The 27,179-nt window shown below is 52.1% G+C and overlaps 2 protein-coding genes across 6 annotated transcripts in view; one reads left to right on the top strand and one right to left on the bottom strand.

Annotated features, from left to right (window-relative positions):
- Positions 1 to 2,251: 2,251 nt before the first annotated feature.
- CSNK1G2 (casein kinase 1 gamma 2) lies at positions 2,252 to 11,229 on the top strand. Of its 5 annotated transcripts, none has more exons than XR_002832211.1 (11): positions 2,252 to 2,686; positions 8,220 to 8,260; positions 8,372 to 8,441; positions 8,535 to 8,683; positions 8,818 to 9,052; positions 9,138 to 9,223; positions 9,296 to 9,380; positions 9,515 to 9,638; positions 9,951 to 10,034; positions 10,127 to 10,233; positions 10,356 to 11,229. XR_002832211.1 is itself a non-coding variant. In XM_006101168.2 (11 exons), the coding sequence occupies exons 1-11, from the start codon at positions 2,503 to 2,505 to the stop codon at positions 10,408 to 10,410; spliced, it is 1,248 nt and encodes a 415-aa protein (XP_006101230.1). In that variant the 5' UTR covers positions 2,252 to 2,502; the 3' UTR covers positions 10,411 to 11,229. The 5 variants fall into 5 exon arrangements, 1 of the variants encoding a protein (XP_006101230.1); XR_002832209.1 differs by having other exon boundaries at positions 9,515 to 9,662; XR_002832212.1 differs by having other exon boundaries at positions 9,495 to 9,638.
- A 9,627-nt stretch (positions 11,230 to 20,856) lies between these two features.
- BTBD2 (BTB domain containing 2) overlaps positions 20,857 to 27,179 on the bottom strand; it is a 7,776-nt gene continuing 1,453 nt past the window's right edge. The window contains 7 exon segments of the mRNA XM_006109849.3: positions 20,857 to 21,921; positions 22,597 to 22,743; positions 23,136 to 23,223; positions 23,470 to 23,662; positions 25,638 to 25,835; positions 26,120 to 26,225; positions 27,135 to 27,179. The exon segment at positions 27,135 to 27,179 is cut by the window's right edge and continues 28 nt beyond it. Coding sequence (XP_006109911.2) covers positions 21,760 to 21,921; positions 22,597 to 22,743; positions 23,136 to 23,223; positions 23,470 to 23,662; positions 25,638 to 25,835; positions 26,120 to 26,225; positions 27,135 to 27,179 — 939 coding nt within the window. The 3' untranslated portion in view covers positions 20,857 to 21,759.

Below are 27,179 nucleotides of genomic sequence, written 5' to 3'. Positions count from 1 at the left end.
GGGCAGGTCTCCTGGGTCCCTCGAGTTTTGATGTTTAGATGCCAGGACATGACACACTGGGTGCTCATGGCTCCTGGGGTGCCGTGTTCCTGGGCCCAGGTGAATCCTGGGGAGGAGGCCCTGCCTCTCCATGTCACTGAGTGCAGAGGTAGGTCCCTGATGTGGGGGAACACGGGAACATATGTGTCCGGAGTTGCCGAGAAGGGGCTGTAGCCAGGATCATCTGAGTCTTGGTGCTTCCAGGGCTACACTCACCACAGGGCCCACTGTGCACTGTGGGAAGGAGGCTCCTGTACCTTCCTTAGACTTGCTCTGGCTCTGGTCTGGGGCTGTGCTAGTGATGTCAGCCAGGGACTGTGACATCACTGACTGGAGATGGTCAGAGAAGGGGCCCCTGCAGGGGTCCCAGCCCCTGGCCCTGACAAGATGGAGGACCCCAAAAAGAACAGGGCAGGTAACTCACCTGAGGTGCGCATTGGTGGAGAAGCAGGGCCCTGACGTGGAGCATGAATCTATGAGACCCACTCAGTGTGGACACAGGCAGGACAGCAGCTTCCAGGGACTGCCTGGGGATTGTGTCAGCGTGGAATTGAATGTGGCCATGCGGGTCCAAACGGAGCCCACACCTGTGAAGGGCCTGCCCTCTGTTGGGGAAGCTGGGGGGTGAATTGGGGGCCACTCTGGTGTGGCTGAGGATGAAGGAGGAATGAGAGGTGCCTTCCTCCAGGATAATTGCTTTTAACTCCTGGGCCTGGACTGAGGCTTTAGGTCACCTGCTTTGTCCAGGTGTGTGCTGGGCTGGGCATTCAGCTCTGGTCCTAGCCCTGACTCAGACTCTCTTCCCTCAGGCAGGTGCTTGACTCACTTTGCTATCCCCCTGCAGGTCCCATCTGGCTCAGAGCATCCGGGAGAGGACCCAGAATGCCCCCATGTGGCTGGTGGGTGGGGTGAGCTCTTGTTTGTGGGGTGAGCAGGGGCTGGTGTCCTTGGGGAAGGGTCAGGCCCCTCACCTGCCTTCCTATGCCCATTGTCCCTGCAGGCAGTGTCTGCATATCTGCCCTGTGTAAGAGGGCTGCGTGGGGCCCAGACACACTGCGGTAGGGGTCACTGGGGTAATGTTGTGGGCTCAGGGAGGGCAGCATGACTCTGTAGTCCTGGCTGGCTGCTGTCTCCCCATAGCCGGCTGGGGCCAGGTGGGTTTGGCACATACACAGAGTCTCCATGCTTGTGGGGCTGTGACCCTTCTCCTGTTGGTTGTGCTCAGGTCCAAGGGTCACATGCAGGTTAGGCACCTCCTTGTGCCTGGTTATGCGTGTGGTCCCTCTTGAGAGGACTGCCAAGCATGGGAGGGTGTGGACACGTGTGAGTTATGCACATGTGTGAGCATGGGGAGGGGTGTGCATGCATGTGGGTGTGTAAGCACAGGAGGGAGTGTGCACACGTGTGTGAGAGCACGGGAAGGTGTGTGTGTTCACTGCACTCTGAGTCCCTGCTGTCTTGTAGTCTATGAACATGTGGCTGGGATTCCCCTCTATGAGGTGCCTGCTCCTTCTGGCTCTGAGGCTTGGGCCAGCTGTTCCCAGAACCAAAGCCAAGGGCTGACAGAGGGCTCTGTCCTTGGCCTGGTTCTCAGAGGCCCCCACTTTGTTCTCTTTCATCATCCCCAGGGCCCTGTTCTGGCCTCAGGGTGAGGGAGCCCCAGGTCATGGGTTGAGATCCCCCTGGGGTCCTTGCCCCCAAGGCCTCATGGTGTCACCATGTCCAAGTCACTACTACTCCCATCAGTAGCTGGCCAGATCCTCAGTCAGTGGCGAGGAGGGGGCTCTGCGGTCTCTCCTCTTCCTTCTTCAGAGGAATGACCCCTTCGCTTGGGGGGAGGGGCTGTGGGCAGGGTGGCCCTTGCTCCTTTCTGCATCCAAGTTGGGGCTCCCTGCCTGGTTCTGGGGCCTCTGTCACTTGATTAGAATTCACCCTTCCCAGTGCAATTGTCTTTGAGCTGTGTTGTGGGCCAGCACTCAACAATGAGCATCTTTACTACCTTGATACATGGAATTCACCGTGGCCTCTGCCCCTCAGAAAGTCACAGGTCCCGCTTGTGCCTTCAGAGGTCTTTCCAGAATGCCATCCTGCTGTGCCAGCCCTGTTAGTTAATGCCACCGTGCCAGGCTGTGCTCTGGACCCTGGGCTGTATTATGGGCAGGTGGGTAGGTGGGTCTCAATCTTTTAACCTGTGTCTCTGTTTTCCCCCCAGCTGGGAGCCACAAGATTTGAGGTGGCGGGACCTGTCAGCAGAATGTGTCCTCCCCCTGCGTGCAACTTTGAGGCCACCGAGATGAGTTCCACGGCCTGGCCCTCGCGAGCACCCACATCTCATTAGCCAGGAGTCCGCCAGGTGCCATGGTGTGCTAGCCCCAAAGAGCCGCCCGTGACCTCAGGTCTCCATAGACCCGGGATTTGTACAGCAGCAGAGTCACCGTGGAGAGGCCAGGGTACCACAAACTTATGGATTTTGACAAGAAAGGAGGGAAAGGGGAGTCGGAGGAGGGCCGGAGAATGTCCAAGGCCGGTGGCCGGACCAGCCACAGCGTCCGGAACTCGGGGACCAGTTCGGGGGTCCTGATGGTGGGCCCCAACTTCCGGGTCGGGAAGAAGATAGGCTGTGGCAACTTCGGGGAGCTCCGGCTAGGTGAGCCCCGCTCATTTGCATTCAGGGGATGGGGTGGGGGAAGGCTGCCCAATGAGTTCGCAGTCACTTGCAGATGACCTCCCTGATTATTGCGATCAGGTCACAGGTAAGTGTGTGTGTGTGTTTCTGTTCCCCGAGGAGGAGGTTGGGAAGAGGGGTAGACTCCTGACCTCTCCCCTTTGTGTCTGAGGAACAGCTCTGTTGGGGATCCAAGTCCACATATGGGAGAGCCGACATAGAAGCCTCCAGTGTCTAAGCGGTTGCACTGTTTAGCATTTGTTTGTCAGGAGCTGTGGGCAGCCCCAGGTTTGGGGTTTCTGAGTCCATGTACCATCAGGGGCTGGGGCCCAACTCTGTCTGCTGGTGGGAAGGGCATGCAGGACAGGCACTCGGCTAACTAAGACTGTGGTGGGTGAGGAGAGACAAACACCTTCCCAGAGCACGGGGCCCCACAGGCTCACTCAGCCTGCACAGAGGGACCTGGGCAGCATGGTGGCCAACTCTTCAGCTTCCCCTGACAGAGCTGCCCTGCTGCCCTGGTAGGGTGTACATGTGTGTGCACATACATGTCCCTGGGCCCAGTCTTGATCTGAAGCCTGTGGGGCTGGGGAGGGCTATACAGCTTTGTGGACTCAGACATCATCATGGGTCCTGTTCTTTGGTGTTTGGAGCAGCAGCCTAAACAGTCCAGGTCTGCACAGAAAGATGTGTGGGCATATAAAAGGGTCTGGGGAGGTGTAGCGGCTTTTGGCTTGAAACTTTTTTTTAAATGGAGTATATATTCTTTTCTGCCTGGCTTCTTTTGCTCAGTGCGTTTTTGAGACTATCCATGTTGTCATGTGTGTCTATAGCTAGTCGCTCTTTGTTACTCTGTCCATTTGTATGATTGTTCCCCATTTTGTTCATCCGTTCTCCTGCTCAGGGATATTTGGCTATGCCCAGATTTTGGCTATTATAAATAAAACTGTCCTGAGCATCCTTCTCCAAATCTTGTGTATGAGTGTTTTTGTTAAAAGCACTGGGTCACGGGGGACGTATGTCTTAAGAGAAACTGCCAGACCGATTTCCAGAGTGGTTGTACACTTTATTCTCCTTCAGGTGGCATATGGGAGTCTGGTTATCTCATATCCTCGCCAACAGTTGGGGTTGTCAGGCTTTTTTCCTTGTTAGTGGGTGTGAAGTGCTGTCTCTGGGATTTATTTGCTTTTTCTTGATAACTAATGTTGAGCATTGTTCTCAGATATGTGTCTTTTTCTCTGTTGTGAAGATATTCTTTGGTTTCAAATTTTGATTCTGCATCGTTTAGGTGTGGTTTTCTTTGTATTTATCCTGCTTGGGATTCATTGGGCTTTTTGGATCTGTATATTGACACTTTTTAATTAAATTCGGAAAAACTTAGGCCATTATTTCATCGTGTTTTTGCTGCCTCAGTTTACTGTCTTCTCAGACTCCAATGACATGTATGTTAGGAGTGTTTGATGCTGTCTCATAGTTCCTTAAGTTCTTTTCCATGTTCTTCTGTCTTTTTCTCTCTTTGCTTCAGTCTAGATAGTTTTTATTGCCCTGCTGTAAGTTCACCCTTCTTTTTCTCTGCAGTGTCCAATCTATTGTTGGGGCCATCTAGTGAATATTTTATTTCATTCACAGTATTTTTCACTTCCATTTGACTCCCATCCTGTTCTCTTGAGACTTCCCATCTGCTTGTTTATTTTGCCCATTCTTTCTTTAAATCCTTGAACCTGTAACTGTTATAAATGCCTACGTATGTGGTGCATTTCACTTTGTTTTTCCTTTTTGCAGTCCTATTTTTCTCGTGTCTGGTAATGTTTTACTGTATGTTGGACATTGTGGATGCCACATGTCGCGGACTTTTAAGTCTGGGTTGAGGTTCGTCTTAAGACTTATCTTGACTCCATCAGGGACTGATTTTGGTTTTGTTAGGATGGGCTGAGAGAGCAGACATTACTCAAGGGCTGGAGTTGCCCCTCTTTCCACATGTGGGCTTTCTGGGTTCTTAGCCTAAGGTCGGGGAAGTTCAGGGAGGCCTCTCTGCTCTGGATGACTGCATCTCTAGTATCTTCCCATCTTGTGTGGCCTCTGGAATCTTCTTCCTGTTCATAGCCCCGTAGGAGTTGTTCTCTGCTAGGCCTTGCAGATTCTCTCGCCTTCTGCATGCATAGGTCAAACTGATAACATGAGCATTGGTGAGGCTCTCAGAGCCCAGAGCACCTGAACTCCCCCAGAAGTCTATAAACCCAGACTTCAGATGCCGATGCGTGTGCACAAACACATGTGCGTGCTCACTTTAAGCTCAGGCTGGACTCCAAGGACGTTGGCTCTCCTAGAATTCATATGCAGTCAAAACATGAAGTTTCAACAGGACAGAATAAAATGACCTTTTACCATAAAGGATCGGTTAGACTTCATGAATGTTTAAAATATCTTTCACAAAGCGTTGTGAGCTAGAACAGGCAAACCACCGACTGGGAAGAAATATTTTCAGAGCACCATTTGACAAAGCGCTGATGTTCAGGATACGTGAAAGGACGACAACTTGATAATAAAAGGACAGACATTCCAATTAAAAATGGGCAAGAGATTTGAACAGACACTGCATAAGCAGACAAATGGCCGGGAAGCACAGAAGGCACCCACATTGGCAGTACAAGCCAGCAAACCTACTAGAGGAGTGACTAGCCTGCCCACAGAAAGGCCCATAGGCAACGTTCTCCACAGCTCTGCTTATAACAGAAAATGAAACAACCCACGTGTCCCCATGCTGACCGGATAGGTCCCCTTGATGGGGTAAGGCTTCATTCAGCTGTCACCAGGAACCACGGACATGCCTCAGCACAGGAATTCATCATGCCATGTGAAAGGAACCAGGAGGGGAGAACACACCAGATGATTCTGTCTTGGTGCAGGTGGGGGTGGTCCAAGAAGGGGTGTGAGTGGTGGGGACATTCTGTGCTTTGATAAGGGTAGGGGTTGCCGAGGGACATGCATTGGTCAAAGCTCATCAGATGGCACCCTTCAGATGTGTGCATTTCTTGGTAAATGTCACTTCCCACAGGGTAAACAAGAACTATATGTACACACTAGAGGCCCAATGCACGAAATTCGTGCAAGGGGCTTGGCTCCCCGCTGTGGCGGCTACCTCTGCCTCAGCCCCGCCGCTTCGGCTTCGGCTTCGTCTGGAAGGTCGTCCGGTCTAATTATCATATTATGCTTTTATTATTATAGATAGAACTTGACCTGCAGGCTGGAGTATCTACAAATCAGAGAGATTCATGACTGATAGATATGCAACAGAACAGATAGCAAATTGTTCATTGTGTAATATAGGCAGTGAGGATGTAGCTGTTCACTGAACAGTTCCTTCTGTTTTTCTGTGTTTAAAGCTTCCATAAAAAAATGGTGGGGTCGCCCTTGTCGGTTTGGCTCAGTGGATAGAGCGTCGGTCTGCGGACTGAAGGGTCCCTGGTTCAGTTCCAGTCAGGGGCACATGCCTGGGTTACAGCCTCAGTCCAAGGTGCAGGAGGCAGCCAATCGATGGTTCCCTCTCATCACTGATGTTTCTGTCTCTCCCTTTCCCTTCCTCTCTGAAATCAATAAAAATATATTTTTTTTAAAAATGGTGGGATGAAAACACAGGAGGGACACTTATTTTTTAACAAAACCCAAGAACCAGGACTAAAAGGAGGCTCCCTTTTCCTTCTAATGGGTGTCTGTGAAAAGAAAAACAATGCCAGTAGTAAGAATGCCAAAACTCTTCAAATGTTCCTGGAATAAATCTAACAAAGATTGGGCAAGCTCTCTCAGAGCGACAGAACATCGCTGGGAGTTCATTCCCAGGGGTGGATGGGACAGTTCAGTATGAGATGTTACCTCCTCCGGTTTGGCTGCAGACACCAGGACACCCTTCAGGGCTCTGAGAAAGTCAGTAAGCTGACTCTGAACCACCATGGAAACCAAGGACCTAGAATAGTCACAGCAGAGCAGAAGACACACCCACGGCTGGGTGCCACGGTAGTGTGGACACCTCGGCACACAGAAGGCAGTGACTGTGACCAGTGGAGCAGACTAACACTGTGGGGAACCCTGGCATCAACCTCTGAGGTGGAACACATTGGTGTCTGCCGCCACGTGGGTGGGGCAGGAATAGCTAGAGTGAAGATGGCACCCTGACTGTCCAGCTGCAGCAGGCAGAGTAAGGGGAGGCCTAGAGGTGCGGACACACAGTGTGTGGTGTTCAGGACCCGGTGATGGTAGTCTCAGGACAAAGGACAGGACAACACTGGGAGGGGCCGTTGGACCAGAGATGGTGGTACGGTGTACACAGCACCGTGCGCAGTAACTCTCAAATGCACACAAGGGGCTGGATTGGGGTGGCCCCTTGTTTATGCGGCAGGTCACCCAGCAGTAGTGGCTGGACCATCTGGGACTCTGCTGGCGTTAGAGACTATAACAGGTGAAAAGCAGTTCTGTGAGGTTGGGTGTTAGCTCTTCCTCTGTGGGCACCTGCAGGTCCTGGTGGGTGGGCTCAGTAAGGCCTGCGTCAGGTGATCTTTCTAACCTGAGAGGGGGCAGGTCTTCCACCCTGGCCTGCTGGGCTCTGTTACCTGGGGGAGCCAGCCTGGCTCTTGCCTGCTGGCACCATGGGCAGGCTCTAATCTGACATAGCCAGCCTGGAAGTTGTGGGGGGGGATGTGTGTGCAGGAGGAAGACACAGGGCACCTGGGGTAAGTCCTCTGCATGTCATGACAAACCTCTTGGGGTAGGGTGGGTTCTGGCCAGTGGCCTTGACTCCACCGTCATGGGCGGAGGGGAGGGGAGGAAGGTGCTGGAATGAACCATGGTTGGATGGTTGGATGGTTGGGGGGCAGGGAGGGGAGGCAGAGTGAGGTCCACTGGTAGGAGGGACCCGATGGATGGGCATCGGAGGGACTGGTCCTGACTATTTGCCACCTGTCTACAGGACCCATGTAGAGGCATTGAGGAGACCACCCATGGGGGTCCTGGGGATGGAGTGATGGGGGGGTGGGAGATGCTTAGGGGATATGGATGTCTTTGGTTCCCATTGTTGCAGTGGGTGTTGAGAAGGGCCATGTTCCATTTTTTGATGGGAAAATTGGGGCACATTGGTGTGCTTGTGGGGATAGCTGCTTGAGTGGTGGAGGCGGGGTTAGGGGGAGTGCTTGGGTGAGCTAGATGGGGCTGGTGGGGGCTGGGATCTGGAGTACATAGATGGTGGTGGGCAGAGGCTATAGAGAAGAGAGTAGCAGTAAGATAGGGTGGGAGCCCAAGATGTGAGGGTTCAGGGCAGATGGAGACACCTAAAGGGGTGCGGATATCTTGCAGGCATCCTTTTCACTCCCAGGACCTGGGAGGACAGGGCCAACCTCAAGGGGGCTACCGGGGAACAGAAGGTTCCCCTTGGAGGGGGTAGGTCATGCAGGGTCTCCTTCCTGCTTGGGTGGAGGAGGAATGGGGCTGAGTGGCCTTGCTGTGCTGACTTCTCTCTCCTCCACAGGAAAGAATCTCTATACAAATGAATACGTAGCTATCAAATTGGTGAGTCCAGGTTCTTCACACACAGCAGAAACTATCCCCATGTGGGGCCTGGGGCAGGAGGAGGGGCAGTGCTACACCCCAGGTAACCCTCCACCCCCCCCATCCCTCCAGGAGCCCATCAAGTCGAGGGCACCGCAGCTGCACCTGGAATACCGCTTCTACAAGCAGCTCAGCTCCACAGGTACCGCCACGCAGGGGGCAGTGCAGGGCGGGCGTGGGGACAGTGGGGGCCTGCTGCAGGCCCCCTAGGCATCTGTGCATGCTCCACCCGCAGAGGGTGTCCCTCAGGTCTACTACTTTGGCCCGTGCGGGAAGTACAACGCCATGGTGCTGGAGCTGCTCGGGCCCAGCCTGGAGGACCTATTCGATCTGTGTGACCGCACATTCACGCTCAAGACTGTGCTCATGATCGCCATCCAGCTGGTGCGGGCTATGGGACCCCTGGCTGCAGGGTGGGATGTGGCAGGGAGAGGAGTGGGGCGGAGCCTGGGGAAGGGAGCTGCGGGAGGGACCCGGCAGGACCTAGGCAGATGGAGACACCTGCCCACTGCCCCTAGATCACGCGCATGGAGTATGTGCACACCAAGAGCCTCATCTACCGCGATGTGAAGCCCGAGAACTTCCTGGTGGGGCGGCCGGGCAGCAAGCGGCAGCATGCCATCCACATCATCGACTTTGGCCTGGCCAAGGAGTACATCGACCCGGAGACCAAGAAGCACATCCCCTACCGCGAGCACAAGAGCCTGACGGGCACAGCGCGCTACATGAGCATCAATACACACCTGGGCAAGGGTAAGGGGCACAGGGGCGGGGATTGGGGAGGTGGGGGGAATGCACTGACCTGCTGTTCCCCTGCTGACCTGCTGTTTCCCCTCAGAGCAGAGCCGCCGTGACGATCTGGAGGCGCTAGGCCACATGTTCATGTACTTCCTGCGTGGCAGTCTGCCCTGGCAGGGGCTCAAGGTGAGCCAGGGCATGTGGGGGTGTGGGGTGGGTCATGGCTCCCAGTGATGTTGCTGACCACTCTGCCTGCAGGCGGACACGCTCAAGGAGCGCTACCAGAAGATCGGGGACACCAAGCGGGCCACGCCCATTGAGGTGCTCTGCGAGAGCCACCCAGGTAAGGGCTTTCCCCAGCCAGTGCTGTGTTCTCTGCCCTCGCTGTCCCTGTTGCCGCGGCCGTCCTCCCCCACCCCCCACGTATCCCCGCCCCCTTGCCCACATCCACCCCCAGCCCTGCTGGGCTCTTCTCAGAGGAGATGGCCACATACCTGCGCTATGTGCGGCGCCTGGACTTCTTCGAGAAGCCTGACTACGACTACTTGCGCAAGCTCTTCACAGACCTCTTCGACCGCAGCGGCTTTGTGTTTGACTACGAGTACGACTGGCGGGGAAGCCCCTGGTATGTGGGACGGGGCCCTGGAATTGTGAAAGATTTGGACTTGAGGGCTTTACCTTGGATGTGGGGGCCCAGGGCATTGAGGGGGTCCCAGGGCATTGGGGATGTCGGACCCCAGATGTGGGGGGTGAGACCCTGAATGTGGAGGGTGGGACCCTAGACCTGGGGGTTGTGCCTTGAGCTGGAGGAGGACCCAAGTACCTGGAGCCTTGGTGCAGATTCAGGTAGGACCCTGGTTCATAGGGGTGGAGTGGTGCCCAGCCTCAGCACCCTGTCCTGCCCTCCTTGCAGCCTACGCCCATTGGCACAGTTCACACCGACCTGCCTGGGCATACTCAGCCTAGGGATAAAGCCCAGCTATACAGCAAAAACCAGGTGAGGTGCCAGGCCAAGGACCCCAACAACCCTGGGAGGGCGGGGGGTGGAGATCACAGCCCACGTGACTTCTCTGCTACCCACTCACCCAGGCACTGAATTCCACCAATGGGGAGCTGAATGCTGACGATCCCACTGCCGGTCACTCTAACGCCCCCATCACAGCGCCTGCAGAGGTAGAGGTGGCAGATGACACCAAGTAAGACCCTGGGCAGCGTCTGGGGGCTGAGATGCCTTGGGTCCAGCTGATACCTCCTTTCTACTCTGCACCCAACTTGTCCCTCCCAACCTGTGTCCACTTCCCACTCTCACCCTCCCCAGGTGCTGCTGTTTCTTCAAGAGGAGAAAGAGGAAATCACTGCAGAGGCACAAGTGACCCTGGCGGTGGTTCCCACACCCTCCGCTGCAGCTCCTGGAGGAGCTCGTCTGGATGGCCCACAGCCAAGACATAGACTGTGGCCCGGAGCTGCTCACCCCTCGTGGGTTACTTCCTTCACATAAGACTTTGGCCGAAATTTCTACACCTGTGTCTAGTCCTCCCTTCCAAGAGCATTAACTATTTAAAACAAGGAAAAGAAAACACAACGGCCGTCTGCCCTGCGCCCCTTCGCCATGTCTGCTGAAGTGAGTAGTGTGACCTGGAGGCCCCGGCCACCGCGCCGTCCAGCTTGCCTGCCCCATTAGTGTCATAAAGTCTAGCTCGTCTCCCTCTATCCAAAGGCCATTTTCTCGAGGGGGCGCTGTGGGGCATTGCTGCCAGGGGTGAGCCCGCTCTGGGCCTCCCCAAACCAAAGGGGAAGGCGCGGTGGGAGCGGCACCCCAACCAAAATGCTGCACCAAAGCTTGGACGGTGTGGCCCACAGGTGTTCTGCTGCACCTGCTCCTGGAGCCTGGGGCGGCCACCGGTGTGGCCACTTAGGCCAGGGCTGTGCCCGGTGTGAGGGCCTCTTGTGTCTGTGCCCAGTGTCACTGAGCCGCAGGAAACAAGCGCCTTAGAGCCCCGTCTCAGCCCACAGGTGCGGCCGAGGCCAGGCAGTCAGTCGGGCGGGCGGAGCCGCTGGGGCATTGGCGGAGGTGTGTGCATCTAGGTGTTGCTTTACAAAGTGTACAGAAATGGCACTTCTGTTTCTCTGATGCTTCCTGGAAGCCATAGAACTTAGGGGCTTTTTTAAAAAAATAAAGGAAAATGAAACCAGTTCTGAGTATAGTGTCCGGTCTTTTCTGAGAGGGCGTTGCTGAGACGAGCAGCAGTTCAAATGCCCGCATCCCTGGGAAGGGACAGCCTAGGAGGTGGTGTCTAAAGAGGATTTGGGTAGCCAGGGAAGAATGGATGGTCAGGAACAAAGGAACAACTAAAGTGAGTGTAAGAGCTGGATTTGGTTGTATTCTTGGTGGGTAGGCAAAAACCCCCACTGTTACTGAATGACAAGAAAGGGAGAGATCACAAGTGTAGAACAGCAGGTGACCTCGCCAATTATGCACACATAGAATAAAACATTAAGTGGCTTGCTTTCCAGAAGAAACAAGGTACTTGTTATATCAGGATGGTAAGTTGTTTTTTTAATTTATTGATTTCAGAGAGGAAGGGAGAGGGAGGGAGAGAGAGAGAGAAACATCAGTGATGAGAGGGAATCATTGATTGGTTGCCTCCTGCACACCCTCCACTGGGGATGAACCTGCAACCCATGCATGTGCCCTGACGGGGAATCAAACTGTGACCTCCTGGTTGGTTCATAGTTCGAGGCCCAACCACTGAGCCACGCTGGTCAGGCAGAATGATGTCTTGAGTGCACCCAAGCACTGAGCGAGCGGAAAGAGGCTGTGAGTGCCGACAGGACAACTGGGTGGCTGTGGACTGAATGTGTCTTCCCACATTCATGGGTTGACACCCACTGCCCCAGAGGATAGTGTTATGAGGTGGGGTCTTTGGGAGGTGATCAGGGTTAGATGAGGTTCAAGGGTGGGACCTCCACGGCAGGATTGGTATCCTTGTCAGGAGAGGAACAGGCCAGGGCTCGCTCTCCACCATGTGAGGATGCAGCAGGAAGGCAGCCAGGAGGAGGGGTACCCTCACCAGGAACAGCCCTGCTGGCACCTTGACCTCAGGCTTGCAGCCTCTTCCACTGTGAGAAACGTCTGTGGATTGAGCTGCTCAGGGCCACCCTAGCAGACTCAGATAGTAGCCAACAAAGCAATGATAAAAGTCAACATCCTTGAAAAAGTTTAATGGGATTTCCAGGTCTTGAAGACAATGGCAGACTCTTAACTGACTGGCCCAGCATTTTCTCCTCAGATAACACAGAACCACCAGAAGATAGACCAAGTGTGCTCAACACCCTGTTCCCACTTCTCCTGTGGGATCTTGGCCTCCTGCTCACTCCTGCCCCTCTACAGGTCTCGTGGGGCATGCAGGCAGGAGGGCTGGTCAGAGGCAAAGGAATTAGGGAATCCAGAATGTGGTCCTCCCACCTGCAGATGGGAAACCCACCTCCCAAGGTGGAAACCGCAAAGCCCAGGAGAACAGCCAGACTCGCCCCCAATAGCACTTGACGGTGTGAAAGCATCTTGGATTAGAAATTCATAAACTAATGGCAGAAATGGGCAAGAAAAAACTGGAAACAGCGGCTTGAACTCAGGAAATCTGAGAAATTATTTAAGAAACAAAGAATAAAATGCAAGGTGCCAAGACTCAGAAAGGTTTGAGGAAGGGCTTTGGAAGCAGAAGAACAAGAGCATGAAGAGAGGACCACGAAGGGTGAGGCATCGGAGGTGGCGGTGACGGCAAACAGAAGGCAGGATATGTCATTCCAGTCTCTGAAGAAAATCAGAACTGGTGTTGGAAACATTCCATCTACCAGTGGGTAGAGAAGAGGCCTGAGTCTCCAAGGTGAAGGTACACCTGGGGACATTAGAAAACCATCATGTACATGACAGAGCCTAGTAAAATGATTCTGTTTTAAAGATGATAATCCTCAGGATCTACAGGTAAGAAGACAAAACAATTTACCAAATCAAGAGAATTTGTCGTCAGGCTTTTCAAAACACATGAAGCAAGGTGACTGGATTTTAAAGACATTCCTGATGAGAGCTGAGTTGTCAGCATTGTTCCCTTCAAAGTAAGGTATCCTTTTGTCTGGCTGCTTTTAAGAATTTGTTCTTTATATTTGTTATTTGATGATGGTGTGTGGTTTTCTTTGTATACATCCTGCTGTACATTGCTGAGCTGCTTAGATCTTTGAGTTATATCTTTCATCAATTTTGGAAACTTTCCTGCTTTTATGTCTTCCATTTTTTTTGTTAGTTTTTTTGGGTTTGTTTGTTTTTTCGGCCCATTTTCTCTTTCCCCCCCAGTGCTTCAGATACCTATACGTAGGACTATTATACATGATCCCACAGGTTTCTGATACTCTGTTCTGTTTTTTTATTTTTTGGATTATTTTACTATCTTTGGATATACTGAGAGTAACTAACTGAACAATGGATTGATTTATGATTTTTCAACTTTATGATGGTGCAAAAGTGATACTCATTCAGTACTTTGAATTTTTATCTTTTTCTGGGCTAGCAGTGTGCGGTATGAGCCTCTCCTGTGATTCTGGGTAGGGTGGCAAGTGCAGGTTATACATGTTGTGAGCATGTTCATGGTGGGCCAGGTTAGCTGTGATGTTTGGAATGCATTTCGACTTAAAATATTTTCAACTTATGATGGGTTTATTGGGATGTAATCCCATCATAATAAGTCAAAGAGCATCTGTTATTTCTCTTTTGTGTGTTTTATCTGCTCTTCATCTATCCAGTAAATTCTTTGTAGATATTTTTAGTACTAGTTTCCATTTCTCCCTTTGTAGTTTCTACTTCTTGGTTGAAATCCATCTTTTCACCTTCCTGCCCCATTTTCTTCTAACGGACTTATAGCAGTAACTTTATTGTCCTTGCCATTTAATTTTAACAGCCAGGTCTTCTGTATGTCCATTTCTGTTGGCACTTTCCCCCTCTTGTTTATGGGTAATGTGTCCTTTGTGTGTGTGGTGAGACCACTTAGTGGCTGTCAGAACACAGCACAGTATTGTTAACGTTGGTCACCACACTGTACATTAGATCCCCATGACTTACTCTTATAACTGGAAGTGTGCCCTTTGACCAACATCTTCCTGGTCCCTGACCCTCAGGGACCACCATTCTACTCTCTGGTTTTATGACTTCAGCTTTGTTTTTTTAAATTTATTTTTTAAATATTTTTTATTTTTTATTTTAGAGAGGAAGGTTGAGGGATGGAGAGATAGAAACATCAATTAGCTGCCTCCTGCACACCCCCTACTAGGGATCGAGCCTGCAACCCTGGGCATGTGCCCTGACCAGGAATCAAATCGGTGACCTCCTGGTGCATGGGTCCACGCTCAACCACTGAGCAACACTAGCAGCACTCAACTTTTAGATTCCACCTATAAGTGAGGTCATTTGTCTTGCTGTGTCTGACTTACCTCACTTAGCATAATGTCTTTCAGATTCATCCAGGTTGTTGCAAATGGCAGGATTTCTTTTTTAAAAGCTGAATCCTATTCTTTTTACATACATACATACGTAGTGAATTATATTTACTACATATGTATGTATGTAAAACATATACTGCGTTTTCTTTATTCCTCCGTCTATAACACTTAGGTTGTCTCCATATTCTGGTTATCCTATATAATAAAAGCCTAATATGCTAAGTGTCCAGTCATCCGTTCAACCAATCAAAGCATAATATGCTAATAATATGCTAAGGCTGCTTAACCGCTCGCTATGACATGCACCGACCACCAGGGGGCAGACGCTCCAACTGGTATTTTAGCTTGCTGCTGGGGTCAGGCCAATCAGGACTAAGCAAGATGGGCTGGACATGCCCTGGAGCCCTCCCATGGTCCCACCTGGCTGGCCAATCTCCTGTGTCCCTCCCCAGCCCCAATCGTGCACCAGTGGGGTCCTTTGGCCTGGCCTGTGCTCTCTTGCAATCCGGGACCCCTTGGGGGATGTCAGAAAGCTGGTTTCAGCCTAATCCCGCAGGCCAGGCTGAGGGACCCCACTGATGCACGAATTCGTGTACTGGGTCTCTAGTTGTTAATCTCCAGTGAATGTGGGAGTGCAGGTATTCGAGATCCTGATTTCATTTCCTCAGGATATGCACCCAGAAATAGAATTGCTGGGTCATATGATGGTTCTATTTTACTTACTTTAAAAAAAATTTTTTTATTTCAGAGAGGAAGGGAGAGGGAGAGAGAGATAGAAACATCAATCCCATTGGCTGCCTCCTGCATGCCTCACATTGGGGATCGAGCCCGCAACCCAGGCATGTGCCCTTGGCCGGAATCTAACCTGGGACCCTTCAGTTGTAGGCCGATGTCCTATCCACTGAGGCAAACGGGGTAGGGCTTTTTTTTAAGAATAGTTTATTGCCCTAGCTGGTTTGGCTCAGTGAATACAGTGTTGGCTTGTGGACTGAAGGGTCCCAGGTTCAAACTGCTCAAAGGCACATGCCTGGGTTGTGGGCTCAATCCCCAGTTGGGGCTGTGCAGGAGGCAGCCTGTCAATGATTCTCTCTCATCATTGATGTTTCTCTCTCTCTCTCTCCCTCTCCCTTCCTCTCTGAGATCAATAAAGAAAATATTTTTAAAAATAGTTTATTGATTTTTAGAGAGTGGGGAAAGGAGAGGGAGAGAGAAACATCAACGTGAGAGTGCAACATCTATCAGCTGCCTTCTGCACACCTCCTACCAGGGATGGAGCCCACAAGCCTGGCATGTGCCCTTGACCGAATCCAACCAGCAACCTCCTGGTGCACAGGAGGACACCCAACCAACTGATTTCTGTAGTGAATGTGTTCTTTTTGTTTATTTTACTGTAATTATTATTTTTAATCCTCACCCGAAGATATGTGGGTATTGTTTTTTTTTAATTTTAGAGAGAGAGGAAGGGAGAGAGAGAGAGACATCAAACTCGCCTCCCAGGCATTTGCCCTGACCAGGAATCAAACCGTGACCTCCTGATTCATAGGTCAGTGCTCAATCACTGAGCCACATCGGCTGGGACACATAATTTTTATGTATATACAGTAGGTCCTCGGGTTTAGTCGGAGATCTGTTCCTACAGCGCGACATAACGCGATTTTTGCCGTAAGTTGGAACCCACCTACATAAGCACCTACGTCATTCACATGGAGCACATACACAGCAGTAATGAAGTGAAACAGTAAAAAAAAATGTAAAAGAAAGATAACAATTCCTGACCTTGTGGTAAATAAATAATAAAAAACATAAAGCACATATGGACATACGTCGAAATGACGTAACTTTTTTTTTTTTATAAATAAATGGGAGATGGCCACGTAACCACGAAACAATGTACTTCGAGTCCGACGTAACCCGAAGACTGTATATGTATTTTTTAAAAATGATTTCAGAGAGAAAAGGAGAGGGGAGAGAGAGAAATATCAATGATGAGAGAGAATCATTGATTAGCTGCCTCTTGCACACCCACTACTGGGGATCGAGCTCACAACCCAGGCATGTGGCCTTGACTGGAATTGAACCCGGGACCCTTCAGTGGTCAGGTCGACGCTCTATCCACTGAGCCAAACCAGCTAGGGCCACATAATTTTTTTAAAAATCCTACTTTGGGTTACTGAGATTTGTACATGTGTGGATTGATCTTGATTTTCCCCCCACTGTTAAAATGTTTTAATATCAAGGTAAAATGAGACCAGGGTTTCACATGCAAGTTTCAGGACAGAAACACCTATTTCTAAAAAGGTTTACTTCCTTTCAAAAGCCTAAAAATGAACACATAAATTTTAGGGATTGTTTTTAAATATGCATGGGACATGTCCCATTTTAATTTATCTGTAGTTGACAAACATGAAAAAGTAACAAATTTCAAAATCAAAAGCCTCTAGTAGAAACATTCAAATTAAAAATTAAGCATTTTAGCCTGGCCAGGTAGTTCAGTTGGTTGGAGTGTCTCCCGTACATCAGAAGGTTGCAGGTTGGAATCCTTGTCAGGGCACATACCTAGGTTGTGGGGTTCTGTCCTATGAGAGGCAATTGACGTTTCTCCCTCTCCCTCTCGCTTCTTCTTTCTAAATATAGGGTGTCCCAAAATTCACGCAAGAAGTAATTTTGATAGAAAACACAGGTTTATAATTAAAAATTGTAAATTTTTATTGATTCATAAAGTATACAGTATAGGGTTATGTATGGACTAGCACATTGGGTAAATGGCCTCCACGGCTTTGCTGGCACATACGCAAAGCCGTGGTCTTCATTGTCCCTGCTCCTGGGCCATAATTGGTACTTGGTAATGCTTATCAAATTGAAGGGATTGAAATCAAAGGGCAACAGATATTAGAATCTGATTCAATAAACCAAGTAAAATTAGGCTTTTATTTTTTGTTGTTGTTGTTAATGCTCACGCAAAATTCAAATCTTGCGTGAATTTTGGGACACCCTATATATCCTTGGGTGAAGATTTAAAAACGTTCACTCTGGCCAGTTTTTCACAGATGGTTAGAGCATCGGCCTGCAGACCCAAAGGTTGAGGGTTTGGTTCCTGGGCAAGAGCACACACCTCAGTTGCAGGTTTGAGTCCCAGTCATGGCACAGTGGGAGGCAACCAGTCGATGTGTCTCACATCAATGTTTTTCTTTCTCTCTCTCTCTCTCTCTCTCTCTCCCCCCCCCCCCCCCATTCCTCCCTTTCACTCTCTAAAAATCAATGATGGGGGGAAAAAAATCTTCTGAAGAGGATTAAAAAAAAAAAATCAAGCATTTTCATTTACTTATTGGTTATAAAACCCAGCAAAAAAACCTGTCCTTTCCTCCCTCACTTCAGAAAACCACCACCAATTTCTTTCTAGGGCATTGATGGCTTTAACAGTACTTAGCCCTCCCTTGTCAGCATCCAGGTATCCCTGGTTCGTGTGTAAGTTAATGTTCCAGTTCCAGTTGCAGGAAATGCCCCACCATTTTTTTCACTACAATACACTGGCAAAGCAACGACCAGCACTGCACAGGGTAGGAAATGAGTCAGGAAGAACATAATGGCTTGACTGGAAAGCTAACTAACCATATATCCTTGGTCTGCCAATTGAGTGAGGATATTAAGGAAATGTAAAATTCAAGGAGGAATTCTTTTTTCATCTTCTCCAAGTTACCAGCATGTTTATACTGGGAATAAATAATAGAGGAAGGTGAAAGCAGCCACATAAATGAAAACTCCCTAGAACTAAAAGCAAGCTAAACAAAATGCAAACTATAGTGGGCCAAATAACAAATTTTGGGGTTTTTTGTGGCGTAAGCAATCTCCAAACTGAAGTTCATAAATTAGGGAACAGTTTCAATGTACTAAGGAGCAATTTGCATAAGAATAGTATTTAAAAATATTTTCTAAGAGTTGTCTGTGCTTTGTTGTTAGAATTTGGTGCCAACAATCAAGAAATAACCAAACAAATAAGCCTCAAATATTTTCTTTTTACTATACCCATGTCCAAAAATTACAAAGTATCTTTAACACAGTTTTCTCTGCCATTTCTCATGTGAATCAGTAAAACGGGGTAAAATATAATTGTAATATTATACAAAATAATTAACTTTACTTCAATAGCTTAATCTGTTCCCAAGTATTTCTGTCCAAAATGTGTAGGTATAAGAGGATGAACTTCAGCAGTTAAAATTGTGATCTTTGGAAACTCTTGAATGATTGATTTGGCACCATGAGGTGTGGAGAACAGACCAAGTAGGATGATAATACTGGGTAGAACTCCTTGTTCAATAAGAACCTTTACAGCTTCAGTTACAGTATTTCTAGTGCCTCTTCTCATTATGTTAGACCCCACAATTTCCCTTCTCACACTTCACTCCTTCCTACTGCACCTGTCGGAATGGTCACCCTGTATTATATGGCAGCTGATTCAGTCCCCCTTCCACAAGTCTGGTCAGAAGATCCCCAGAAAACATGAAGTCCCTTCTGCTGGCTGCTTGTCCTAGATCTGCAGCTCCTAGATCTCTCATTTATGGGTAGCAGCTTAAGCCGAACGATAGGTTGGCTGTCCCTTAGGAGGGAGTTGCTGGCTGATGAGTCAGTGCCACTGCCACTGTTGCTCTCAGGGCGGAGGCTGGCGCAGCCCCAGGCCTGGGAGCCCCCTCCACTGGTGAGGAGAGTCAGCTTGGCCTCGGAGGCGCTAGCTCTCCCCCACCCCCTGCATGATCCAGGATCAGGTCACCAGGTCATGTACAGGTAGAATTTACTTGTTGGCTGTGACAAGGCATGGAGTCCAGAACTGTAAATCCGTGGCCATATACCGGGCCCCAGGCTGTCCGTCGGATTGAAGTCTTGATTGATTTTGGAACATTCTTAGCTGTCATATCTTGTACAGCCTGTGTGGTGTTCTCCCACCCCCATCTGGGACTCCACTGACAGGTGCTAGGCCCTTGGGTGCCACATCTATGCTTTGCTGTTTTTCATTCTTCTTACTTTTTGCTGTTTCACCTTGGATATTTATCTTTTTTATTCATTCTCACCTGAGGATATTTTCCCATTGATTTTTAGAGAGAGTGGAAGGGAGGGTGAGAGACAGAGAGAGAGAGAAACATGGTTGTGAGAGAGACATATCGATTGGTTGTCTTCTGCATGTGCCCCAACCACGGCCGGGGATTGAGCCTGCAACCAAGGCATGTGCCCTTGACCAAAATCAAACCTGGGACCCTTCAGTCCACAGGCTGACGCTCTATCACTGTGCCAGTCCAGTCAGGGCTAATCCTGTCTTCTGTTGCTCCTGCCACTGGGTTCTTCATCACAGATACTGCATTTTTCAGTTCTAAAATGTCAAACAGGCATTCTAACTGTTGAAATTCTCCATTATTGTATCTATTTTGTTCATGTCCTTCACTGTCTTGAATGTATACATTCTCTGATAACTCCAATTTCTTAAATACCTGAGTCTGTTCCTGTTTTCTATTTTCTCTTTCTCTGTAATTTTTTTATTAACATTTTAAAATATATTTTTTATTGATTTCAGAGAGGAAGGGAGAGGGAGAGAGAAATAGAAACATCAATGATGAGAGCGAATCATTGATCGGTTGCCTCCTGTACACCCCCTATTGGGGATCGAACCCGAAACCCAGGCATGTGCCTTTGACCGGAATCGAACCCAGTACCCTTCAATCTGCAGGCTGATGCTCTATCCACTGAGCCAAACCAGCTAGGGCCATGCTCTGTAATTTTAATTTGGATGCTGAACGTTGTCGTGACAGCTAAGAGACAGGCGGAGGCTGCCCAGGTCAGGTTACCTGACCCTACACAGGTGCGGCCTGGGGACAAAGCTGAGTACTTCCGGTGCCTGCCACCCGCTTGGTCCGGAGGGCAGAGCCCATAAGATCCTTGCACAGCTCATTGAGGCAGAGTCCCTACTGACATTGGGAAAGTGCCAGGAGGCCCCAAGGTGCCCCACCTGGGCTCAGTTCCACAGTGTGGCCTTCCCTGCTGGTGGCCATGGCCATGCTGCTCACCCACCTCAGGGTCCCCCACTGTTGTACAGCAGCAGCAGCGCGAGGCCCCAGAGGTTTCATGAAGAGGACAGAATTCACAGGGAGGCTCCCCAACCTGCCCAGAGTCCCCCATGTACTATGGATGCCTCCTGATGGGGACTGTTGGGAGGCAGCAATTTCTGATGTAGGTGGGGGTCCCAGGCTCCCTCTTACAGTGGGGGAACAGCCACAGAGAGCACAGCACCAGGGCTCAGAGCTACAGGGTCCTGCCAGCTCCGAGAGGAAGAAACATAGCAGGTCAAAGCAGGTGTTTCTTTTCCTTTATTTAAAAAAATCATTTGGGGTGGGGGGTGGTGTGAGGAGGGCACACCTTTCATGGCTTCAGGGAGAACACAGTTTCCAGAAGGAATCACGGGCAGAAATACATGGGGAGAACCTGGGAGTAAAGGGAGGGGCTGCGCCCTCCAGCACCTCTGGGCAGAGCGCTTACTTGGGGGCTGGATGGGGTAGGGAGACAGTATGTACAGCTGGGCAAATGGGCAGGGCCCCCTGGGCCCCATGAGCCAATGGGGGACGTGACCACGTGGCTGGCCCACATCACTGCCCCTCCCAAGCAGACCTGCTGAGGCCTGTGCCCTCAGCTGCAGGGCTGGGAGGAGCCTGGCAGGAAAGCTAACCTGTAGGACCTTGAGGGGTGCAAAACCCCCAGGGTCCTATCCCCTGGGGCTCAGGCCTGCATCCTGAGGTCCGAGCCCAGGGTGGCCTGAGCGCCCCCAGTGAACAGACCAGATGAAAGGAACAGAAGATCCCAATCAAACGCACGAGAGGCGCTCCCACACCTTACTCCTACCAGGTGAATAAAGGGGAATCAAGATGCATTGCCATGTGCAGTTACACAAACAAAATGACGGCCTACATGGTCCTACCGCCAGGCAGCCCAGAGCTGCAGGGGTGGTGGGTGGGACGCCACACCCAGGGGCTCCCCTCACCCCCGGTCCTGAGGGATGTCTCACAGCCCTGCCTGCCTGGCCACCTCCTGGCTCCTCTGAACAGGCAGCCATGCTCACCACCACAGAGACACCCAGAAACGTGGCCAGGGGTAGACACGGTGTGGGGAGTCTGCCGGGGCTGGTGTGGGGCAGGGTGGTCCACTTGTCTCAGGCGGCTTCGAGCTGCTGACCTCACGCCCACGTGGGGTCTGGGCGCCTAGGTGTAGAAGATCACCTCTGGGATCTGGCCGTCCTCCACGGATGTGCCGTTGTTGTTCCCGGCCGCGTAGCAGAAGGTGAAGCAGGTCTTGGCCCCCGTTGTTGGCGACTCGTGGGTCACCTTGCGCAGGCCTTTGGTGCCGTAGTGGGAGTCCGGGCCCTGTGGGGTGGGGCCATATTGTGATCAGGACACCCCTCCCCAGGACTGGGGCAGCCACTGAGCAGAGGGCAGGAGAGCCCCACAGAGTGTCTGCTGTGGGACCTCAGGGTGGCAGGTCCTCCAGCCCCTCTGAGCCCCACGCCATCCGAGGTGAATGGGGGGTCAGGGTCCTGGAGAGAAGATTCTGGTTTCAAGGTTGAGGTTAGTGTAGAAGGTCATGGCGGAATAAAATCCAGGGTAGGGCTTAGGGGTCAAAATTAAGGTCAACGTGGGACAGAATTGTGGTCCTGGACAGGGTTTGGGGATCAGAGTCAGGTTCAGATGTTGGGGTCAGGGTCTTGGATAGGGTTCAGGGATCAGATTTGGGGGTCAATATCAGGGTCAGGGTACTGGATAGGACGAAATGGAGCAGTGAGATTTCATTATGTTACTCAAAATGGCACACCACAATTTAAAATGAATGAATTATTTTTGGAATTTTCCACTTAATAATTTTGGACCATAGACAACTAAAACCACAGATGGGACTATTGTACTACCCAAACTAGAATTCTAAGCCGTTCAAAAATTAAACACAAAAGACAGATGAAGTAAAAAGAAAATGAACAGTGTTCAGGGATCAGAGTTGGGGTCAGAGTCGGGGTTCTGTGTGGGGCAGGGCAGGGTCAGACACACCTTGAGCGTGGCACAGGCTGTGTAGTTGACGTTGGGCAGCACCTCCACCGGCTCCTTGAACATGACTCGGAAAGTGCTGGCGGAGCCGTCGCAGCTGAAGCCCGTGTCATTCTGGCCCAGCACCGTGTTGCTGTCTGTGTGGATGATCTGCAAGGGCAGAAGCCAGATACTTCTCACCCAGGGCCTCCCTCCCTCTGCTTCCACCCATGGGACCCCACGGGTGTAAGGGAGGGCTAGACGCCACCCCAGGCCTGACAGCACAAGGTCCATCCAGCCTGTGACCCATAGGAGGCCCATGGGGTTGGGGGCATAGTCCCCTCCGAGGAAATGACTCCAGGACATTCCCTCCATATGTGGTGTGACATGGCACAGACCCTAGTAGAGGAGAGATGGGGATCTGAAGGGGGATCCTGAGAAGGGTGGGGCACAATGGGAAGGGTGGGACTGGGGTGGGGTGGGATCAGGGGACCTGATGTAGGGTGGGGCCCGGTCTGGGGATGGGGCCTAGATCTGGAGGTGGGGTTAGGGCGGGTGGGTACCTGGATGTTCACTTGATAATCTGTGGGCCCATGGATGGAGCCATATAGTCCAAAGCCAACCACAAAGATGCGCTTGTTGACCGAGAACCTGAGGGACAGAGGAACAGGTGCTAAACTCAACCAGAGGGCAGCAACCAGCCAGAGCACACAGGCACAGGGGCTTCCACCTCGGTGCTGGGGTCTGGAGACCTCCCATGGTGGGGCTGACTCCTAGAGCCCCTTCCCAGGGCCCCCAGCAGCTACGCTCACTACCTCACTCCTGACAACCAGCTCCCTCATCCCATCCCCAGCAACCCTACCCAACATCCTGTGCCCAGTGCCGACCCATTCCCACCTGATGCGGTCACTTGTGCCACTGTAGCCCCAGCGGCTTTCCACCTGCTGGAAGCGGTTGATGCTACACTCCTTCCCACGGAGGCAGCAGCGTGGCCGGTCGATGAAGTCCACACGGGGCTTGGGGTTGACGGTGAAGTGCAGGAAGAGGCTCACCACCTCGCGGTCCACAAGGATGCCTGACTGTGCAGGCCCTGCAGGCACAGGGGGCAGGTGGATCGGGCTGGGGTGGGGTCTGGCTTGAGGTTAAGGACAAGGTAGGGAAGGCTGGGGTGAACCCCAGCACACAGAAGACACTGGAATGCATGGGCATCTCAAGTCCACAGCTCCTCAAAAGTGACGCTGGATTTTCTGCAAAATGTTAGGGGTCCAGGCAGCCCTGAGATAGGACTGTTCTGCTCTGGCACTTGGGGAGGAGTCGACGCAGACCTGGGGTTGATGCTTTGATTAGCTGGCTTATTGGGCAAAATGGCCCCAGGTCTCCCTGCCAGTACCAGGGCCACCCCTCAAGCCCACCCCTAGTTGACAGAACAGGTGGCACACTCAGAGCCATCAGTAGCTAAAAGTGGTCTGGGGCAGCGGTCGCCAACCTTCCGGACCTCACGGATCACCGGTTGGCGACCACTGGTCTGGGGAATCCTGGCCAGGCAGTGCTGACAGACAGGGAGGTGACAGGATCTGCCTTAGGCTGGGAGCGGCGAGGGGAGAATCCAGACAGCAGCTATGGAGGCCACATGCATACAAGGACAGGCAGGGCTGGGGCAGGAACCAGGGCCTGGGACCCTTACACATGCCCTGCTCATCGCTCTTCCACCTCCAGGTCAGAAGGCAGGACTCAGGCCTCAAGCTCTACAAGAATGACTTATTTTCTAACTCGGAATCCATTTCTGCAGAAGGTTGGCCACAGCATCACTCACAGCTCCCACAGCCCAACACATCAACAGAGACCTGCACAACAGGGGCTCGGCACACCTATGGGTCAGGAATAAGGACGATACAAGACTGAACGCAGAATGTTGACCACTGGTTTTTTAATCTCTGCATAGGAAATGCAGAAAGAAAAATACATCCAACCTCCACCCATGCAGCCAGAGGGGATTCAAATGTCTACTTGTGTTTTCCAGTGGAACATAAGCCGGGGATTCTCTAAAACACAGAGGGACCAAGGGCTGAAGCCTGTGGGGCCCACCGCAGAAAGAGAGGGCCAGAGGCCCAACTCAAACACAGGACACAGTCATTCCCAGCACTTTCAAGCTGGGGGGGCGGGGGGCGAGGGAATGACACTTCCAGAAGGTGCGTCCTGTCACAGGGCCTGAGACCTGGGGGCTCTGGCAGCCAGCTAGGCTGGGGGATCTTGAGGAGAGTGGCTTTAGGGGTGAAAGCCAGTCTAGAGGGAGGGCCCAGCAAGGGCCCCGTAGGTGTCTTGGTACGGGACAGTCCAGTGCTGCACCAGGGGACACCAGGCGAGGTATGAAGACATCTGTGGTGGTTATGACTGGGGGGTGCTCCTGGCCTCAAGTGGATGGGGGCCAATATGCACTGGCCACAGGCCTGCATCACAGAGCCCCATCCAGAACCTTCTAGGCCTGTTTGGCTCCAAGGCTAAGGCTGGCACCAGCCAGGAGACTGACATTACAGGGAGGCCCAGTCCTGGGGGATGGGGTTCCAAGTCAGCTGCTCAAATGGCCCCAAGATGTGGGCATCCACATGGGGTAGGAGGCACAGTCAGGGCCACCACATCAGCCCAGACCCAGGCCCTGCGCAGGGTCACCACAACCCTGGCCATTTCCCACCCCTTCACAGGCTTGTCAAGGACACGGAAGCTGGAGCCCAGCCCTCGGGATGTGAGCCCAAGACAGGGACCCTCAGTGGCCGGTACACTCACACACGTGTGTGGACACAGGAGACACAGCGGGAAGGAAACATCGAGATACGGGATGGCTGCGTGACATCTGTGGGTCGTGCTGTGTTTATACATTTGTGAACAGTCCAAGCTTCCCATCAACATGAAGAGTGTCCTCAGCACAGAGGGCACACTGTGTTCCTGGCGGGGTTCTCAGGCCGACATATGGCTGGTGCCAGACCCGGGGGGACATGCAACTGAGTCACAATCAGGGTCCTGGGAGGTCACGCTCCTCCGGAGCGGCTCCTGCTCCCCCTGAGCGTTACCTGCGGCAAACTCCTCGATGGTCATCAGTGGGAAGCGGATGAGGGCCAGTGCCTTGCCCAGGACCTTCCGCTTGTTCTCAGGTGTCACCTGCAGCTGCTGACGCTGACACTCGGCCTCAGACCAGCGGACAACGGCGCTGAACAGGCGCACCTCACGGATGCCCAGCGTGTCCCGCTCCAGGACGGCCACCAGTGTGTCTGCGGGGGACAGGGGAGCCACATCAACGTGGACGCCGTGGTCTCAGCCAGGGAGGGTCGTTGGCACACCACGCAGCCTCTGCTTATGCTGGTGACTGAGCTTTCACCGGCTCGTGGCCACGCCCATCCACCATCCTGTCACTGACAGCAGCAGAGTGGGTGGGCCAGGCAGAAGCCCTCTGGCCCGCAGCACCTGGGCCTCTGCAGGAGGAGTGCCCACCCTGCCTTCAGAGGGCGGAGCCAGGAGATAAGGTGACCTCTCCCAGGTGCCCCACAGGCCTTACCCAGGTCAATATCCGTGAAGCCCTCTGCGGTGATGGCGTCAGCCGTGTTTTTGTCGATGTTCTCCAGGCACAGACTGGCAAGCTGTGGTTCGTCAAACAGCCGGGCCTACGAGGGACAGCACATCAACAGCCAGCCCCGACACAGAATCCAAGACAGATTTCCTGGTTCAAAACTTGTCACAAATTTCAAGTCTCAGGGCCTGGGTGCCCGCACAATGTCAACCCCAGAGGCCGGGAGATGTTTTCCAAGTTTACAGACTTACGTAACCACTGCCTGGGTGGAGGGTCCAGTGAAGGAAGGACCCTGCTGGGCCTGTAGTGGTTCAGCAGACAGGGCTGACCCAAGGGAGGTGGGCCCCCGGGGAGAGGACCACACAAAAGCGCTGTGCCCCTGCCCATCTGAGATTGTTCCACCAGGAATGGTACACAGGGCAGGGGGCAGGGAGGAGAGAAGATTCTGACCACTTCTGCCCAGGAAGCTAACCCCTGTCTAACCGGTTCTCCGCCCGGGCCTGGTGAAGACACTCCACATGGCCCACATCTCAGCAGATGCCTGGGAGTAGGCCCCACACCACAGTTCCGACCCTGGCAGTTCAGAGCGACTCAGTGAATAGCTGGTCAGGGCCCAGGCCCAGGTGACACCTCAGCAAGGGATTTGCAATCTAATTTGTCTGTGACTCACCACAGAGAGGGCACCCCCCGCCCCCCATACTCTCCTGTGCCCAGGCCTCCTGGTCCCCTACAGCCCCATCAGCCCACCAGAGCCAGCTGACTACACAGAGCCCGAAAGGGACCTTCTCAAAAAAACATGAACGCCTTCCTCCCCTCACCTGAGCCCCTGAAAAGAGGGCAAAGCTAGTGGGAGCCCTGCCTGCCAACAGGCTGCCAAGGCACCTAGAAACTCACCTAGAAAACTCAGGAGGCCCCCAAGGCAAAGGGGTGGGGCACTCCCAGGGCATCAAAACCTCAGACATCCACCCACCCACCCACCTGTGCCCCAGCCAGGCTCCTGCACCTGCGTCAGCAGCATGAAGGCGTTATCCGCCCGGAGGTTCTTCTT

The sequence above is a fragment of the Myotis lucifugus genome, unplaced genomic scaffold (assembly GCF_000147115.1).
Source record: "Myotis lucifugus unplaced genomic scaffold, Myoluc2.0 scaffold_342, whole genome shotgun sequence".
Classification (NCBI taxonomy): Eukaryota; Metazoa; Chordata; class Mammalia; order Chiroptera; family Vespertilionidae; genus Myotis; species Myotis lucifugus.
This window is presented reverse-complemented; position numbering and strand designations above follow the sequence as displayed.

Coding starts and splice junctions, on each gene's coding strand:
- CSNK1G2 (XM_006101168.2), top strand. CDS start 2,503: ATGGATTTTGACAAGAAAGGAGGGAAAGGGGAGTCGGAGGAGGGCCGG. Junction 8,261..8,371: donor AATACGTAGCTATCAAATTG/GTGAGTCCAGGT, acceptor CCATCCCTCCAG/GAGCCCATCAAGTCGAGGGC. Junction 8,684..8,817: donor TCATGATCGCCATCCAGCTG/GTGCGGGCTATG, acceptor CACTGCCCCTAG/ATCACGCGCATGGAGTATGT.